This window comes from Lissotriton helveticus, chromosome 9 (assembly GCF_964261635.1).
Source record: "Lissotriton helveticus chromosome 9, aLisHel1.1, whole genome shotgun sequence".
Taxonomy (NCBI): domain Eukaryota; kingdom Metazoa; phylum Chordata; class Amphibia; order Caudata; family Salamandridae; genus Lissotriton; species Lissotriton helveticus.
In genome coordinates this window covers 1,145,571,577-1,145,591,010 of record NC_136070.1, presented here as the reverse complement: position 1 = coordinate 1,145,591,010, position 19,434 = coordinate 1,145,571,577, and the positions used below count along the sequence as shown (strand labels likewise).

The 19,434-nt window shown below is 43.0% G+C and overlaps 1 protein-coding gene across 1 annotated transcript in view; it reads right to left on the bottom strand.

The window, feature by feature from the left end:
- The window catches only part of ERC2 (ELKS/RAB6-interacting/CAST family member 2), a 2,322,684-nt gene that overhangs the window by 482,164 nt on the left and 1,821,086 nt on the right, over positions 1-19,434 (bottom strand). Inside the window, exon 15 of the mRNA XM_078661584.1 lies at positions 3,632-3,779. Within this exon, the coding sequence (XP_078517710.1) occupies positions 3,632-3,779 (148 nt within the window). The remainder of the gene's footprint in view (positions 1-3,631; positions 3,780-19,434) is intronic.

Here is a 19,434-nt window from a genome sequence, read left to right as displayed (position 1 = left end):
AACAGGGCAGACCAAACTACCAAGCCAATTCTTCACAATTGATTTCTGAATCATTCTCCAGATTAAAGGCAGCTAATAATTTCATTAACCATTGGTGGAACGTAGGTGGTATTCGATCCAACCATGCTGTAGCAATACACAGTCTTAAGACAGCCATAGCCACAAAGATAAAATATTCATGATTAGTCTTACCTACATTATCTTCTATTCCGAGCAATACAACGGAAGGTGTTAAGATAATTTCTATCATTAGTGATCTTTTAAGAAGTGCTTCAATTTCCTCTTGTGTTGTTTTTAAATGTGTACAAGTAGCAAACATATGAGCTAAATCAGCCTCAGTACTGTCACATCTTGGGCACGTAATACCAGCTACCCCTCCCCATTGTGCCACCCTGGATGGGGTATAATACAAAAAGTACAGCGTCTTAAAATGTTGTGCCTGGAGTGATGCTGAACATAGTAGTTTCTGCCCTAATTTCAGTGATCTGTGAAAATTTTCCTTCTCTACCCCCAGCTTTTGCATCCATTTACCTTCATATTTTCCCAGATCATCTACTTGGTATTCTATTAGTTCAGAGTAAAATCTTTTGATTGTACAATCTGTACCGGCCTGTATAGTCTCCAAGATTGAATTCATTGCAAATCCCGCTGACCCTCCAGTTTTTGTCCGGATAAAACTTCTAATTTGCAGATATTTATAGTACTGATTTACACCTAGCCCATATATTGCCTGTAAGCTATTAAACTGCATCACCCCCTGCGCTCCTATCAGATCACCCAGTTTGGTAATCCTGTGCTTTCCCATTCAGAAAATACTGCTCCTGAGAATATGTCAGCAGGGAAATTAGGGTTGTTGCTCAATCTAGTGTAGGCATTGTATTTGCCTAGGCCAAATTTTTTCGCAAAGGAGGTCCAGATCTTGTAAGCAGCCATGACCGTTTTAAATTTAGTTCTCTTGAAGTAACTATACTCTGTAAATTTCAACATTAAATTCTCCGCTTGATCTCCTAATACTAGTGAATAAATCGCCAAAGTTCCTAACTCATCATACCCTTCGCTCTCTGCCCCTCCAAGCAAACCTGCCATATATTGAAGGAATGCTGCCCAATAATATAGTTTTAAGTCAGGAAGGGCCCACCCCCCTCGCTCCCTCGGCAGCGCCATATATCTGAGCGCCCTTCGAGTCTTCCCGTGCGCCCATACAAATCGTGTGCTCAAGGACCTTAAACCACTTAGCTTCAAACATTAAGGGTATTGCCCTAAATAATTACAAACATTTTGGAAGAAGAATCATTTTAACTATGTTGGTTCGACCTGCTATCCAAAAATGTATATTATTTAGTCTGTCTAGATCCTTCTTAGCTTTATTTATTATCGGTGATATATTTAACTCCACTAGGTTATCTAGGTCTGGCGTTTTTGTTACCCCTAAGTATACTCCACTTTGCACCACCCGGTAATCGGTGCAATTTATCTTGCTGTTTTTAATAATCTGTGTTTTTGTAGTGTTGAGGGCATAGCCGGATACTTCTCCAAATAGTTGCGCCTCCTCCTCAACCAGATCTATAGCCTCTGTCGGTTTGGGTGTGACAATTGCCACGTCATCAGCGTAGACCATAATTTTGCATTGGCCCCTACAAGTCCATCTGTCATTTTGCTCAAGGATCTCTTTGATTTCCAAGTTAACAAGATTTAAGTGGACAGTGTCAGGGTCAGTTGGTCATCTAACAGAGTTTTTATTAACTACAACTGTTACTACCATAGTGAGCAAGTTTCTAAAAGCATCAATTGCATTTTCAAATACTTCAATTAGGATATACATGTAGAATTCCTATCCTTATGAACACTCTGATGAAGTTATTAGCCTGGCTGTGCTCACCAATCAAAGTCTATGCACCCTCAGCCCTATTTGTGCTGTACAAACAGCACAGCTGTCCAAATATTGTGGGGACTGGCCATATAAAATGTGGTCCCCAGCCTCAGGTAATAAAAAAAGTAAAGGTCACACACAGCTTAAAAATGGAGCCTGCAAATATCAGCCCACATTGAATCAATCGGGTCATGTCAGACAATTGACATGCATACCGAGCGATGGCAGAAAGTTATTAGAAATTGACAGATGTATGGGGCACAGAAATTATTTATCATAGGAAGTCGCAGTGTTTTGCCACACTGATGATGCACTTCTGGCTCCATTTGCCCCTTCTAAACAGAACCCCTTAGTTACAAAGGGGACATCTAATACTATTCTATTTCAGTTCTGGAGTGTGGCAGACTCACATGTACGAATAAACCTCTAAGTTTAATTACGTAATCAGACTGTATGCTATATAGCGACCAAGAGTTCCTGGTCTTTAGGTCGTGCCACAAGCCCGTGTTTCGTCGCGTAGGAACAAAATTACTGCACCTCATATGCTTTGCTATCATGGCTATATGATGCTACCCCAGGTCAGATGCCCATTGTTCTGCAGTGTTTGTGGAAAACATTTAAATAAAATAGATAACTGAACTGGATGCCTTTCTCCATTTCAGAATTCTTCACTTAAAGGGTCTGGAAGAAGAATGAACTGAATAAACCAGTAAAATACAAGGTACAAATGGTTGTGACTTTTTCACTGGTAACAAGACCTCTATCTTCATCCAGAGAAGCCCTCTTGCATACATTTTTAGGTCAAGCCTATCAGACAGTGCAAGCTGTCTGGTTGCAAAAGACATATTGTCATTATACCAATGACTAAAGTGAGCTTAAGGTCTATCCATTGCTTTTCTTTACTTGACCTTATTGCACTCTCATTTGCTTGCTTCTTGTTTTGTGGCCCACGTTGTCCATCTTGTGTCTGTCCCACCCCTGGATTGTGGCCTCTTTATTCGTGTCCTTCCACTGATCACTGTTAGGAAACAATGATTTGTTTCATTTCTGTTTGTGTTTTTTACATTCCTCATTCGTGTACTTCTCTCTCCCACACCATTCTTCAGGTTGCTCTCCCTCCCTTCTTTGGTGTTGTTTCCCTCTGCATTTGCCATCTTGTATTGGTAATTTTAGTAAATTAAATCAAATGGTGCCTGCATCATTTGGCCTGTGCACGCATCCATTCTGAAGCATGCATATGTTGTGTCAGTGGAATGACACGACAGTCATCATGCTTTTTTTTATGTTATATTCAATTTTTTTATAATGCTGCAGAGTCTCCCTACGCTGTACAGCACTTACAAAACAATTGACATACTCAATTGGTGACAAAGGAAAGACCTGTTGGCTTTGCCAATGCTTGCCTATATATTCCACTGACATGGATACAGGTCAAAGGACTAGGTTGTAGATGACTGGCTACATAGAGCCTTTTAGAACTTTTGTTCATGCTACAATGCAAAAAATATCCTGACATACTGCCATGCTTTTGTAAAAAGGAGATCTGATTACATCAGCAATAAAATAAATGTCTCCGTGTTTTACCACAAAACATCTGCAGTTGAAACATCCATTCTTGCAAAGTTATGAAAGATGAAAAAACAAAGCATTTAACCAAGATTTTACATTTAGAAGCCTATGTAGATTTCTGTCATAGTAAGTGTCTCTAAATACATTTTTCATAATTATTATGCATGAATACATTAAATGCAATTTCCCAACCTGTTGCTTTAATTTGTAGACCAATCGATCTCTATCTCGTTTTAAGGTCATTACTTCATCTTGGGTCTTTTTCTTCTTTGAGGAAGATAGCTCAAGCAAGGCAATCTTTGCATCTTTTTGGCTGATATCAGCAAGTAATGCTTCTTGTCTGAAAAAAATGAATAAATAGTTAAGTCACAAGCTCCTTCTTGTGATAGCTAATATGCAGTTGACAGCCTCACAATATAGTATCACTTGTGAAATGGCATATCCCCTAAATTCAATCCTCAAAAGTGACATCCTCAAAAACATTTAGTTTTCTTATTAGAGGAAAATCTTTAAAAAGCTAGCATGTGCCATTTTAAAAATAATCCTACTTCAAAGTCAAGATAGTGGTGGAGGTAAAGCAGCACAGGCAATAATATCAAAGATTGTCGAGCACACAATTTCTTAACGTTTTGCTCAATAAATGATGAATATAAGTACCATTTGGGCATTGATTGGTCAAAAAGGTAGTGATCAGAATCTGAATATGTCTTTTTCCACCAAACTGCCATTAGTCATATTTATTGATAGCCTTTCTTTTAGAAATGCTGACTATTGCTGGAACTAGAAAATACCGGCCTGTTCTAAAAAAACAAATATGAACATGCTGAGTCAACATAACTATGCCATCTTCAATGCATTCAAACATTGAAGCCATCCAGATGGAAAGCCCAGAATTTGTGGTCAGGTTGGCTGATAGTGATGGCGCATTAAGAAACCATTAGAGTGAACAAATTGAGGGAAAAGGATAATTTATTTTACAAAGCAGAACGTTGTGCACTAGATGGACATAACAGTGAGCCAAGCCACATGAAAGAAAGGGGAGGAGGGGGTTACAGAAGACACTGTTAGTAGCTCAGGTTTCTAAAATACAAATGCCCTTGATGTTAGCTCTGGTGAAATTCATTCTAAACAGTATGGGAAGGTATTAAGCCCTATTGTGATACATAAAGCAAACAATTGCACTCAAGATGGGAATGAAGATTATCTTTGCACTGTTCTCAGAATAGTTAACCATTTCATTTCACCTAAATCGCTGTGTATCAGTGCAAATAAGTTCCTAATCTTGTTTAGCCATGCATTTAATATTGTGGTTCAAACTCAAAAAGCAAAGATCAAATGCATTCATTGGAAGGTCACTAGGCAAAATGTATCTCACTAGCGAATGGGTCTACAACAGAGCGAAGTATGCAGAAGATCCTCACGTTTGCATTCAATGGTTGGGCTTACTGATACAGGATAAAAAGCATTAAGACATATTTTGGGTAGAATTATATTAGTAAGGCTGAACTCTTTATAGTTTCTCGGTTTAATAAGTATTGGATTGTTTGCTATTCTGGCAAAATATGTTTCATTTGAATATTAAGTTCAGATTATTTACCTGAGTCCTCCTACTAAACTGAAGAATGACACACAAAATAAGTAACTGACTTCCACTAAATTAGACAAACATTAAAATATTATTGACAAACATGCATGTTTCTCCCTCTACTGAGGGTAATAATATTTGTTTACGGTGAGGGTGACAACTTTTTGATTGATATAGATTTGAATACAGAAGCAGTTCACAAAATAAATTCCCACATTGGTTGTAGCATGGAAGGGTCAGGTTATCAGTTTTGGAATATTATAGAAGTTGATAATATTGAAAAAATCTGATTTGCCTATAGACCTAAGAAGACTGATGCAAAATAGGATAAAAGAAGGAATAACAAATTAATAAAACTCCTACCAGCTTATCGGTCACTTGCATTGAGGTAGAGGAGTTTTGTGATTCTCAACTGCTTCAGCTGAGAATGTAAGCTTGTCAGGGGATAAAGCAGTCAATGGTGTTATTATCCTCTTGTTCTTTACAGGAAGACACACTGGATCAAGCATGTTTTGGACTAAGGGCTGCATAGAAAAGATGTATGTGCCTTTCATCAAATGCACATTGATGATCTGTAGTACTCAAAATGAGGTAGATGTATGAAGCTTGAAATTCACAATGCTATATTTGAATCTTAGCATTTAGAGATGCATTTAAGGAATATGGTGCAAAGTAAGATGTGGGAGCTAGGAAATATATCTTATGACCCAGAGACTACTTGTGTTACATACAATTATAATCAAGGATCGGACAGTATTTTGGGCACTACTGTCCAAAGAATACTTTAAAGTAAACAAATATGGATTTGAAAATGATTCAAACTCAGTGGCATCATCAGTTGAACTTTATGGCCTAAATAAGAGTCATTTGAATTCAACCCGAGAAGCTGGAAGGGATTCACACATTTTATCCCTGTAAACAAGATTTTGATTTTGGTAGATGGAGTTAAATGTTTAACAGCACCATGTTCAAATGATATCCATTTAGCAATATTTAATATAAATTCAAATTTTGGGAACAAGGTCAATAGACCACTTTGGCTGTTATTTACACTGTGGCAAAATACTCCATGCTCTTGAAAGAGTCATGTACTGAAACTAAGACACTCAAAAGCAAGAGATCAGATCACTGGGATGCTCAATGCATTCCTCTAGTAGAATGCAGGGGCAAACTAATTCCTATGTATCTATTGAGATATCTTCAGGGCTGGCTTAATAAGCATAACATTCTAACTTGTGAGCAAACAGTATTCAAATGGCTTAATGATTGATTAAATTTGGGGCACAAGTATTGTACTGTCTGTTGCTTGGGCATTGATCCATTTTCCATTGGCTTGATGCAAATGTTACATTCTTACACATTAGTTCATTTAAACTTATCTTTAATAATAATATATGAATCAAAAAGCACTTGACCAGTAACAGCCTGAAAACAGGAAGTGTATATGCACCAATTTTGTTTAATATGAACATAGCTGATATGCCAGCAGTATTGAACAATGGGGTCTGTTATACTCTAATTAGTTTGACCTTATAATCCATATTTATGGATACTGGTTATCTGCTGCTACCCAAGAGCCCTCTATCAGCTCTTAATGATACTCTTAGATTAGGGTCAGATTATGTATTGTATTTGAATGTGTTCCTAATGGTTTTTGGGAAGTAATTGCAGATAAAGGAGTGCGCAATTTGCATAATTTGCTTTCGTGTAATTATCTCTGTCATTTTGCGCTATATTTTAGCTCAAAATACGACCTCGCATCAATTTTGATGCGAGGAGACATTTCATACAAATAAAGTGCAAACGATATGCAAACATCACCAATAACGACTGTTCGCTTCTATTGTAACTGTGCTTTCACAATGGCACATCATTATATAAAGTGGGATAATGGCAACATTTTGGGAAGGTCTCATAACAAATGTAACCCAAAATTTCTAGAATTATGCGAATTTCGCTGTGGTAATTTCAATTTTATCTAGACCTAGTTGTAATTATTAGTTATCAATGACAAGAAAATGTAAAAGTTGGAATGTTCCAGTTAGTCTTTATGTTTACATTGAATTTGTGCACATATCTAAGGCTAGCATAAACGAAAGCCATCCAGGCATGTTGATGTTTGAAATGATTTAATAGTCAATATAGTGGGATGACAGTCACAACTTCTATTTACTGCCTTCATTAGTAAAACTCAACTTTTGCCTCTCTGTTGTATAATAAGTTCAAATAGTAAGCTTAACTGCTGGGGCTTCATTGACTGCATTTTCTTATGCAAAATATTTAGATGGGGGTATTTCAATTCCTCATGCTACACTGAGTCACAAGCTAGGAATCGCTGCAATGGGCATCCTGGTGGGGCAAAAAACTATTTCATATTTTCTGTGCACAGAGCGCATTCTGTGGCAGAAATGGGATTCTCACTACTTAGCCTTAGCAAGTCAACAAATTTTAGGAAAAAGATTGATAAAACATACTATAAAATTGAGCTTTGATGTATCCCAAATTAAAGGCATGTTAACTAAGTAAAAGATGGATAGAGACCATTAAGCAACAGAGCCGTGAAAATATGATCAACCTTTGTTCATTGACTATGTGAATGTATCCCCACTAAAACACCTTTGGACCTATTCTCAGGTATTTTTGCTATGAGTATGGGTGACCTACTGTGATAGTACTTCTTGTTTAGTCCTGAGTGTCTGGAGTAAGCAAGTGCACCTGGCTTACTACTAGCTTACTCCTGAGGTTCAGAAGTTCAAAGTAAGTCCAGAGAATATCACCGCAAAATGTTTGTGACTCAGGAACATAGTGACCACTATTTGTTACAGAGTAAGACATAAATATCCAACATTTAGATTACAACAAATTCTGATCAGGTGTACCATAGGATAATTGAAAAAAATCAAAGACTTTCGCTTGACTGTTTAGCTAGGCTGTGCAGGTCAGATTGTAAAACCATGTTGCATATGATCATAATATGTTACGGTTTACTAGAGTTAAGATGGCATCTTTTGAAGTCTGTGGTTTTAGGTGTTAGGGTGGTTCACTCTGTTTGTGCCTATTGAAAAATGTAAATCATTACCTGTGAAGTAACTGGGTAGAGATATTTGAGAAATATGAAAATGTACTTCTATTATAAAGTGCTACCAGGTTTTAAATAATGTTTTTCGTAGAATATTAATATCTGACTGCATTACCTGTATTCACTTTTGAGTACATTTTAAAAGATTTGCTATAAATAAATGTAATTAATATGGGGAAACAACAAACCTGATTTTCACGGAGCCCGGGCTGGGCACGGAACCACAGTTCCCAGACTGCCACGTTCACCTGCTCATTATGTCAGCGCCAGCACCAGGAGGCACATAAAAGCAGTCTTGGCCCTCGCTGCACGGGTCCCGATTTTTACAGAGGCCGGGCTGGGCACATAACCACAGCCCTCAGACTGCCCCGCTCACATGTTCATCGCTCCAGCACTAGGAGGCACATAAAAGAAGTCCCAGGGCCCACTTTGCGGGACACGCACAGGCCACGCCCGGGTGAAGCCGGGGCCAAGGGCAGGCCCGTACTTACTCTTCATTGCCAGGAAGATGCAGGGCAGGGCCACCCCCGTTGTGTTTGGCTTCCTGATGTTTTTGAGGATCCACCTCCTCCCCACGAGGTGCTGTAACTCTCCTGTTTGTTTTTCACCTAGCCTAGGAACAGGCTCTGGGTTTGTATCCCCTCTAGCCCAACTATTTATGTGGTCATCTTCCAACTTGCCACTCGGTATTGAATATTTGACACTGTGTGAGTCTTTCGATCCCCCCTCGGCCAATTCAGCTGTCGATAATTGCCCTCTAAAGTTCCCCTACCTGTGTATCGGGTGAGAACTATTTCTGGTATTTTTCATCCTGTGACTATTGAAGGGACTTCTGTTTGGTGTGCTTTATCTGCTTTATTGGGAGAGTCAAAATCCCTTGTTGGCACATAACCTCTTGTCATTCCAAGAGCTTGTAGTCACTTTTGTTCAGTAACTTCCTTGCAAACTCTTGGTAAGATTTTGGACCCTCGATTTTATCTTGCGCTGTGCTGTGCCCTTTGAGGGATGGGGATAAGGGAAGCTGTGCAGGGTACTGGATGTGGGTCAGCAGGGAAGGGGAAAAAGTAAAAAAAATCATCAAAGCATCCAGGCAACAATTGCTTTATAGGTCGCATTGATTGCATGCTAAATGGAATGTGAAGGCATCTTAGACGCAGAGCCACTTACCATTTCATGCAATGCTGTTAGTCAAACTTCTATCAGTTTCATCAGCCCTAGTGGCTTACCAGTTATCCAGGATACATTCAGGAGACCTCTAACCAAAGGGGCTCCCTCGAGCGAACAGGGGGTAGCACTTCACACCGTACGGGTTCATAAACTCCCCACTACTTCCATTAGCTGTCCCACAAGCCAGCCTGAACCTGCTCTTCAATGTACCAACAGGTGTACCCCCCTTTTGTACTTGATTGGTGACCTGAAAGGTGATACCATTTATCAGTCTCCTGACGTGCTAGGCGAACCAACACCTGCACCCAGTCTCGATTGTCAGAATCAGTGCACTTACCAGCTCATCAACTATCTAAGGGCGGAAGTAGGGGCTATGAGATCTATGATTGATGGCCTTACAATGCTAGTCAAACAAATACTACAGAATGGACGACAACCTGTATTGCCCACCGAGTCTGCCCTGGGAATAGACAACCAACTCATTTACGCCCGACCCATACTACAGTTGCCCAGTACCCCAAAAAGGGACATCCCCTCTCATAAGTACCCTTATTTACATCCTGCTGCTATCTCACACATACAAGCACCACCCAAACTAACTACCTTCCTAATGCAATGGCAGAGAATAGCCCCTTTAAACACCCCGGGGCAAGAAGTAAAATTTTGCAACAGGGGCTAGCACTGCCAAAACAAGGCAAGATATAGTTAACACCATCAGTTCCCCTACCGTCTTCCATTTGTCCTGAAAATGTATATGGTCAATGTACCCAAACTTGGAGGGAGAGTGGGGTATGAGAGGGAAATTGCATAGGTTAATAAAGCTATCCACTGGATCCGTCATGTCAGGGGATGCCGCTCTGTGATTCACGACGACATTGTAAGGGCAAGAAGATGCACATCTTTCAACCAGCCCTTTGATTGCATTAAATTAAGACTCAACGGGTTAGAGCTGGCCAAAAAGCTCCTGCCCTAGAATACCGAACCTGCTCCCCTGATGCTTCTTTAATTCAATTTAAAAGTTATATACCCCACGTGTAGAGAAACTCTGATTTATCCCCCAACCAGAGGTTCCCAACTAGAGACCAACAATTGACTTTTGGGAAGGATTATCAGCATGCCAGGCCTCTCCCTACATATCCCATTAACACAACTACTAGGGCTAGTTCACTGGACTTACAGAGGTCAGCTCATATGAGGGGGGATGGAATACTGCAAGAAGCAGAAGAGGGCAGTCCATCGACTAACTTCAGAGGGTCGGACTTCAGCCCGAACACCAACCCACAAGCATTAACCCAGGCTCCCATTAGCCATTATCCTGCCAGCTCAAGTGCTGTATTGCTCTCCAGCCCAGAATCCCACCGACAGCTTAGAATAGTGCCACTCCCTCACTGGAATAACTTAATTGAAGGATACAACATTTGCATATTCCAGGAAACCTAGAGCTTGGTCCCCTTATTTAAATCTGGATATGCATGTTATTGCCCACCAGCAACCACTAGAGGGAGAGGGCACCCGACAGGAGGACTGATAATTTCGGTGGGGATCGCATTGGGATGTCAGATCACCCTTCTTCCAAGTGCTAGCCCAGACATTTTTGGGATTCCTATTAAGTGCCTCTTGGAGGGAGAGTCTATTAATCTGTTTAATATCGTGAGGGGGAGCAAAGGGGGGAGACCTTCGCCAACACTCATGCATTTGGACGAGAGCCTAGCCGGGTGCCCAACTTACTCGAGACCAATAGTAGCAGGCAACCTTAACACCTCTTTTGAGCCCCTTGATGAACAGCAAATAACAGGCACGTATGGAGACAACCTTAAAAGTGCTGTCCACTGTTTATACCTCCCTCCAGTCAAAAAATTGACTCTCCAAGTGAAAGCCCTAAATGTGGAATTTGGGCTAAGAGCTGTGAATGGAAGAACTCCCTCTGACAGATTGGAAGCAAACACATTCAATAGGAATAGTGGCCCAACCCGCATTGACTACATCCTTCTTGACGTGAGGCTCTGGAGAGACGTGGTCGATATGAATGTGGGTGTCACAAGCGACAGCGACCATAATCCTCTTTGTTTTAGCATGAAGCCCCAGTGGGATGTTCCTTCTAATCCCATGAGAAGCCTTGTTAAAAGTTAGACTGAAAATGTCAACATTATCGGCACCATCTTGCTCTCCTTGGGCCCATTCGTGCGCGTAAGCGGCAGCCATTTTGTACACCATGGCCTCCCTGCCCCTCGCCGATAGCCAGCGTCTCTCTCTCCCTCCCGACCTCGCAGGCAACCCCCCGCGCTGACAACCCCCCTCCACTCTCACATGTCTTGGGTCATAAACCCCTCTTCTGCGCGGCTCTGCCTCGGAACCCCATCCTGTTCCCAGCGCGACACTTCCCTTCATTCCTTTCATGGTCCCAGGCCCTTTGATGCAAACCCCCCTTTTCCTGTGTGCCCGTTTGTCTTCCCCGTTCCCAGGCCACCACCTAAGCTCTGCGGATACTGTTTATTGCCCCCCCCGTACAGTAGGAAGCTTCCCTCATTAAAGGACCCTCGAGTTGATCAAAGCCCCCACCCTATGAGATCCGATCAAACCCCCCACAGTCCGTGAATCGGCGGAATGTCCCGCTGCGCGATAATCATCACCTGTTGTGACCGGGGTGGGGACTTCAACTGTAACTGTGTGTGGGAACGGGCCTGAAGGGGAGATTCGGAGGATATCCTTTCCGTACATCAAAGCATTACCAAGAATGTGTTGTATGTAATAAAGCAATAAACCTGTGTATAAGAGGCCAGGCCTCAGAGATGCGGGGAGAGCACCTCGTGACGATACTTGCTGTCCGAACTGATGTGTTCTCCTCCGGAGAGAATAAAAACCCTTGTTTCCTGCCTTCCAGTCTCCAGCGCCTGCCTCTTCATTGATTAATATCTTGTGGGTTTAGGAGGCGACACCGCCGGGCAATACTTAAGGATCTTTTAATCTGGTTGGTAGCCTGACCTTTAACAATTGGCGTCCCAAATGTGGGGCCCATCAGTGACTCGTGGATCCAGTGGGAGAGGTCCTGACGACAGAGTGAACGACTGCAACGATCAGGAGCGCGCCTGTCCGATAGACCCTCGTCTGACAGCCGATCATCCGAACTTCACTTGATCCGAACAGACCTCTCTCGAGTGATCTACGGTCCTGACTGGGAACCATCAGGAGTGCCGCGAGGAATACGAGGAAAAGAGGACGATCGGGCGCTGGATTCGGAAGACGAGAAACTGTCCATGCGGTCCGGGTAAGGTCGTGTAAACACGACGAATTACGAAATGGTCATTTGAATTGTCTAGAAAATACTAGTATTACTCTTTGTTAATTTATTTGGAGATCCTCTGTCTGCAAACGGAGAAAAACGGTGGAGGATAGGTAATACAACTGTCGTGTCTATCTTTCTCCCCCACTGATTAATTACTTGAAACTGAACTATTGTTCACAGACTGTTTTTCTGGAGATTCTCTGTCTGCAAACAGGAAAGAGCCCCACTCCCCACCCTTTTTACAGATAGTGAAAGGGTAGGTAACGCAGACCTTTTGCGAGCCTGCTTATTCTCCCCACTGAATTGTTTTTTTATTTTTATATTGGTTCATGAGGTATTCACTGCCTGCAAACAACGTAGAATAGAAATATTCTGTATAGTCTTTGCACACAGTGATAAGATAGGCAGTGCTGACTTTTTGTCCCTCGTTGCGAGCCGTCATGTCTGTCTTCTCCCCACTGATCGGTAGCCTGTTTAGCCCGGACCGCTTATTAGAGATGAACCATCCGGCCCCACCGGAAGGCACCCCTAATAACGACATGTTCATGAAGCATGGATTGATCGCTATAGCCTATAACAAACTGTGGCATAAATATACGAAAAAGAATGGAGAAAGTCAGTGGCCACTGATAGGATCCTTCGATGATGACAAAATAAACGCGCTAGAAACAGCCCTAGGTAAAAATAAATAAAGAGAGGGGGTCCCAGTAGCCATGGAACGTAAAAACACACAAATGTAAAATAATCAAGGACACATACATTGAAACCACATTGTTTACTTCACAATGGGAATGCTTAACGAATATGCAAGGATAAATACATACAATAATAGAACACTCGTTTCGGTGGTGCCCCAAGGAGGGAGGGGGGATAGGACGGTGTAGTGAAAGTGAGGAGTTGGTGAGGAACGAGGTGGCGATTCAATAGTGACAGTAAAATCAACAATTGTCAATCGTTTGAAAAAGTTACACACTATGTACAGAAAATTAAAGACACAAAATGTTCATGAACAAATTCGACAAAGTCATCCTCCAGGTTATCCAATAAATGTAGACAGTGGGGATTGGAGATGACACACGGAAAATCAATGTCGACGTTTCGACCCTCAGAGATGCAGATATCAATGGTTATCTTGCTGGGGGGTCTTCATCAGGACTGGGGGACACATAACCTAGTAAATGTATAGAGATATATATACATTATGAATACGGGATAAAACTCCCTGTATATAGTTCAAACACGGAAGCACATTACAATAGAGTTTGGATGCCGTAAATAAATTAGAAACCCATACGTTAGGTTGGGACACATTGATTACTACGTTATATTGGGGTGTCAGTTGCATTATTCACTGATCATGAGCACGTGGTAGCGAGCTGAATCCAAAATGGTGGAAGGAAAACGGGGTGGCACTAGGCTGGTGTACACCGGTATGGTTCTGGTAAGTAAAATACCAGATCAGGAGAAAGCCAGAACGGGCTGCCTCAGACTATACATATAATTCGGACGTCAAAGGTATAAGTGGGACTGACTGGCCACAATAGTGGTGTCAGCAGGACCGAATTAATTACACAAAAAGCCCGCAGAGGAGAATCCAAAGGTGGAATACAACCCTAACCCGCATGCCGGGCAAAGGTGGATGGTAGTGGTTAGAGCGACTCACCGTTAGTGCACCAACCGTGGTGAGGTGGTGCCGGATAGAGCTAGGAGTTGAGGATGTCTTCAAGGTGCAATTCTAACTGTAAATGAGGTAGAAGTGTGTTAGGGACCATAGCGCGAAAAATAATAGCACCATGAACAGGGCAGAGGAGAGGACTTACCCCGCTGTCGTACGTGGGACGAATCCGACAGGGTTAAAAGGATGAGGCAGTCAGGTAACTCAACAGTGGCTGTCTAGAGGAAAACAGACATACATTGCATAAGGGGTTGATATATGCCCAGTGGAAACAACGACCTACAAAAGTCAGTTGCAGAATAGCCCAACTCGCACACTTCTTACCGGACTTGGAAATAATCCGTCTTCGTTTGCAATGTGGAATCACAGAGGCGCGGAGTACCGGGGTCAGTCCGGTAGGGGAGCTCGCACGAGGCGGTCTCCTGTAAAAGATATATACAAAGTGGGATGTCAGATGGCGGTAGGGAACGGTTACGTACCCACATATCAGAACAAACCGAGGCCGTTCGGCATTGCAGGGAACAGGCTGTTCGCTTACCGGGCTTAGAATGAATCAGTCTACGATCGCGGGCTCGCGTCTGAAGGCGGCGCGGGTTTCCGGGATTCTTAAAAACACTATGGCAACCAGGTCACAGGGTCATGTCACATGGTCTGAGCGGACGCGCCCTGCCTGTCGTTGCTAGGCATCATGTAAACAGAAGCAATGGTGGACATCCTCAGCGGTAACTACCGCGGGAGAGTGGTAATAGTGACACAGGATGTCGGTGCATGTAGAAAGCAAGGGCATGAGTCCTGTACGGGGGAGAGCCGGGCAGTGATCGTATTGAGCAGATGGAGGACCGCATATTAAGCGGATATATAATTTAGAGAAAACGGGAAGACCTGTTCCCTAAGAGTGTAAATAGGAGGTCCGTGCTGATGGAAATAAACATGAAATTACACAAATTGTAAATATACACATATACACGGAGGGGTTGTGCATGCAAATCAAGCAGATTTGTACAATCAGGGACAAAATGTACTTATTACCTCCTCAATGTGAAATGCAAACAATAGGTTGAGCAATAGAAGTCATAGTGAGGATGTTAAAAAATGCTGATACATTCAAATGGCAAAGATACAGTTGGCGTACCACACACAAGCGGGTAAAGGCCAAATATGATTACAGTAAGCTAATACTAGAGCATACAGAGTAGTGGCGTACCTCGCGCATGCGGGTAAAGGCCAGTCTGAATCGGACCAGGGAAAACATTAAGTCAAACATGCCAATTGCGAGAAAGAGCTATCATGTTCATTAAGCCCTGAATCAATAGAGTCAAAGGTCAGCATCCATCTGAGTTCCCGGGTGTTAAGGATGTCTGCAATGTTCCCGCCCCGGGGGCCCAGTGTTACCCGTTCAATTATCACCCATTTCATACAATCAGGAGAGTGACCAGCTGACGAGAAATGGTCGACCATGGGGGCACCAAGAACTTGGCAGCGAATTCTGCTCATGTGCTGGAGTATCCTGCTCTTAGCTTTCTGCTGAGTCTGCCCAATATACAACAAATTGCACGGACATAGGATGGCATAGATGACATTGACCGTGTTGCAGTTAGTGTGACTCTTTAGTGGGATCTTATGATGGCGATATGTGAATTCTTTGGTCTGTATTGTAACGTCACAGGCTTTGCAACCCCCACACCGAAAATGTCCCAGGATAGGAGGTAGGTTCCACATGGTGTTAATGGTGGAGGCCTCAGGGGTCCTCAGGAAAGAACGAACCACATGATCTTTGACGCTGCGCGCTTTTCTGAAGGCGTGTAGTGGCAGTTCTGTTTGTTGAATGTCATCTGATATCAATTTCCAATAGTTATTGATGATGCGTTTTATTTTATTGCTCAGAGTGTTGAACGTGGTGACGCACACAAGTCTCTGTTCTGTCTGATTGTTGTCGGCTTTGGGAATCAGTAGCTCCTCACGAGGGTAGAACCACGCTCTTTTTCTCGCCCTCTTGACCAACTGTTTAGGGTAGCCTCTGCTGAGGAGTCTCTGCTTAAGCTCTTCTGATTCGGTAAAATAATGTTCTTTGGTGGAGCAATTTCGACGGAGGCGGAGAAATTGCCCGAATGGCAGGTTGTCGCGCAATGCTCGAGGGTGGTGGCTGCCATAATGCAGAAGGGAATTTCTCTCGGCCGGTTTACGGTAAAGTCTGGTCAATAGGTGACCTGCGTTCTCATAGATAGTGAGATCCAGAAAGTCGATTTGGTGGTTATCCGATTGGATGGTAAATTTTAAGAATTCGGATTGAGCATTCAGCCATTCAAAAAACACCATCAGTTGTTCCCGATTGCCTTGCCAGATCAATAGGACATCGTCGATATATCTCATCCAGAGACCGAGATGGTCTCTGAATGGATTGATGGAATTAAGTACCGTGTCCTGTTCGAAGGCGGCCATATATAGAATGGCTACGTCTGGGGCAAAGGGTGCTCCCATGGCTACTCCCGATGTCTGCATGTAAAATTTGTCCTTGAAAATGAAAAAGTTCTTTGTCATTGCTATGCGTAGCAGAGCCACTATAAACTCCGTAGGTACTTGAAATGGGGAAGGTCGTTGATGTAGGCAACGAGCTATGACCATTAGGGCTTCCTGTTGGGGGATACATGTGTACAATGACACGACGTCGCATGTAGCTAGGAGTTGTTGGTTCACATCAAAGGGTAGTCGTTCCACGATGTTTATAGTGTGCATAGTGTCACGGAGGTAGGCTGGAGTGGCCTCCGCAATGGGCTTCAGAAAAAAGTCGATATATTGACCCAAAGGCTCTAGGATCGAGCCACAACCCGACACTATAGGTCTACCAGGGGGATCAACCATTGATTTATGTATCTTCGGTAGAGTATAGATGGTTGCCAGCCGTGGGTGTGGTTTATTGAGAAACTTGAACTCATGTTCGGATAGAAATCCTTGGTCCAAGCCAGCTGTAGTGATTTCAAGAATTTCACGTGCAATTGCTTGGGAGGGGTCTGCTCGTAAAAGATGGTAGCTGTTGACGTCATTCAGTTGTCGCAGAATCTCTAGTTCATAAGAGCTGGTATCCTGTACCACAATGGCACCGCCCTTATCGGCAGGTTTGATTACAAATTTGGTATTTTTAGATATTGATTGCAAGGCCAGTTTCTCTTGCTTGCTGGTGTTGAATCTGGTGTAGACTTTGGTTCCTAGAAGTTGTAGAACATCCCGTAGTACGACTGCTTCATAAGCCAATATCCCAAGCAATTGCACGTGAAATTCTTGAAATCACTACAGCTGGCTTGGACCAAGGATTTCTATCCGAACATGAGTTCAAGTTTCTCAATAAACCACACCCACGGCTGGCAACCATCTATACTCTACCGAAGATACATAAATCAATGGTTGATCCCCCTGGTAGACCTATAGTGTCGGGTTGTGGCTCGATCCTAGAGCCTTTGGGTCAATATATCGACTTTTTTCTGAAGCCCATTGCGGAGGCCACTCCAGCCTACCTCCGTGACACTATGCACACTATAAACATCGTGGAACGACTACCCTTTGATGTGAACCAACAACTCCTAGCTACATGCGACGTCGTGTCATTGTACACATGTATCCCCCAACAGGAAGCCCTAATGGTCATAGCTCGTTGCCTACATCAACGACCTTCCCCTGTTCAAGTACCTACGGAGTTTATAGTGGCTCTGCTACGCATAGCAATGACAAAGAACTTTTTCATTTTCAAGGACAAATTTTACATGCAGACATCGGGAGTAGCCATGGGAGCACCCTTTGCCCCAGACGTAGCCATTCTATATATGGCCGCCTTCGAACAGGACACGGTACTTAATTCCATCAATCCATTCAGAGACCATCTCGGTCTCTGGATGAGATATATCGACGATGTCCTATTGATCTGGCAAGGCAATCGGGAACAACTGATGGTGTTTTTTGAATAGCTGAATGCTCAATCCGAATTCTTAAAATTTACCATCCAATCGGATAACCACCAAATCGACTTTCTGGATCTCACTATCTATGAGAACGCAGGTCACCTATTGACCAGACTTTACCGTAAACCGGCCGAGAGAAATTCCCTTCTGCATTATGGCAGCCACCACCCTCGAGCATTGCGCGACAACCTGCCATTCGGGCAATTTCTCCGCCTCCGTCGAAATTGCTCCACCAAAGAACATTATTTTACCGAATCAGAAGAGCTTAAGCAGAGACTCCTCAGCAGAGGCTACCCTAAACAGTTGGTCAAGAGGGCGAGAAAAAGAGCGTGGTTCTACCCTCGTGAGGAGCTACTGATTCCCAAAGCCGACAACAATCAGACAGAACAGAGACTTGTGTGCGTCACCACGTTCAACACTCTGAGCAATAAAATAAAACGCATCATCAATAACTATTGGAAATTGATATCAGATGACATTCAACAAACAGAACTGCCACTACACGCCTTCAGAAAAGCGCGCAGCGTCAAAGATCATGTGGTTCGTTCTTTCCTGAGGACCCCTGAGGCCTCCACCATTAACACCATGTGGAACCTACCTCCTATCCTGGGACATTTTCGGTGTGGGGGTTGCAAAGCCTGTGACGTTACAATACAGACCAAAGAATTCACATATCGCCATCATAAGATCCCACTAAAGAGTCACACTAACTGCAACACGGTCAATGTCATCTATGCCATCCTATGTCCGTGCAATTTGTTGTATATTGGGCAGACTCAGCAGAAAGCTAAGAGCAGGATACTCCAGCACATGAGCAGAATTCGCTGCCAAGTTCTTGGTGCCCCCATGGTCGACCATTTCTCGTCAGCTGGTCACTCTCCTGATTGTATGAAATGGGTGATAATTGAACGGGTAACACTGGGCCCCCGGGGCGGGAACATTGCAGACATCCTTAACACCCGGGAACTCAGATGGATGCTGACCTTTGACTCTATTGATTCAGGGCTTAATGAACATGATAGCTCTTTCTCGCAATTGGCATGTTTGACTTAATGTTTTCCCTGGTCCGATTCAGACTGGCCTTTACCCGCATGCGCGAGGTACGCCACTACTCTGTATGCTCTAGTATTAGCTTACTGTAATCATATTTGGCCTTTACCCGCTTGTGTGTGGTACGCCAACTGTATCTTTGCCATTTGAATGTATCAGCATTTTTTAACATCCTCACTATGACTTCTATTGCTCAACCTATTGTT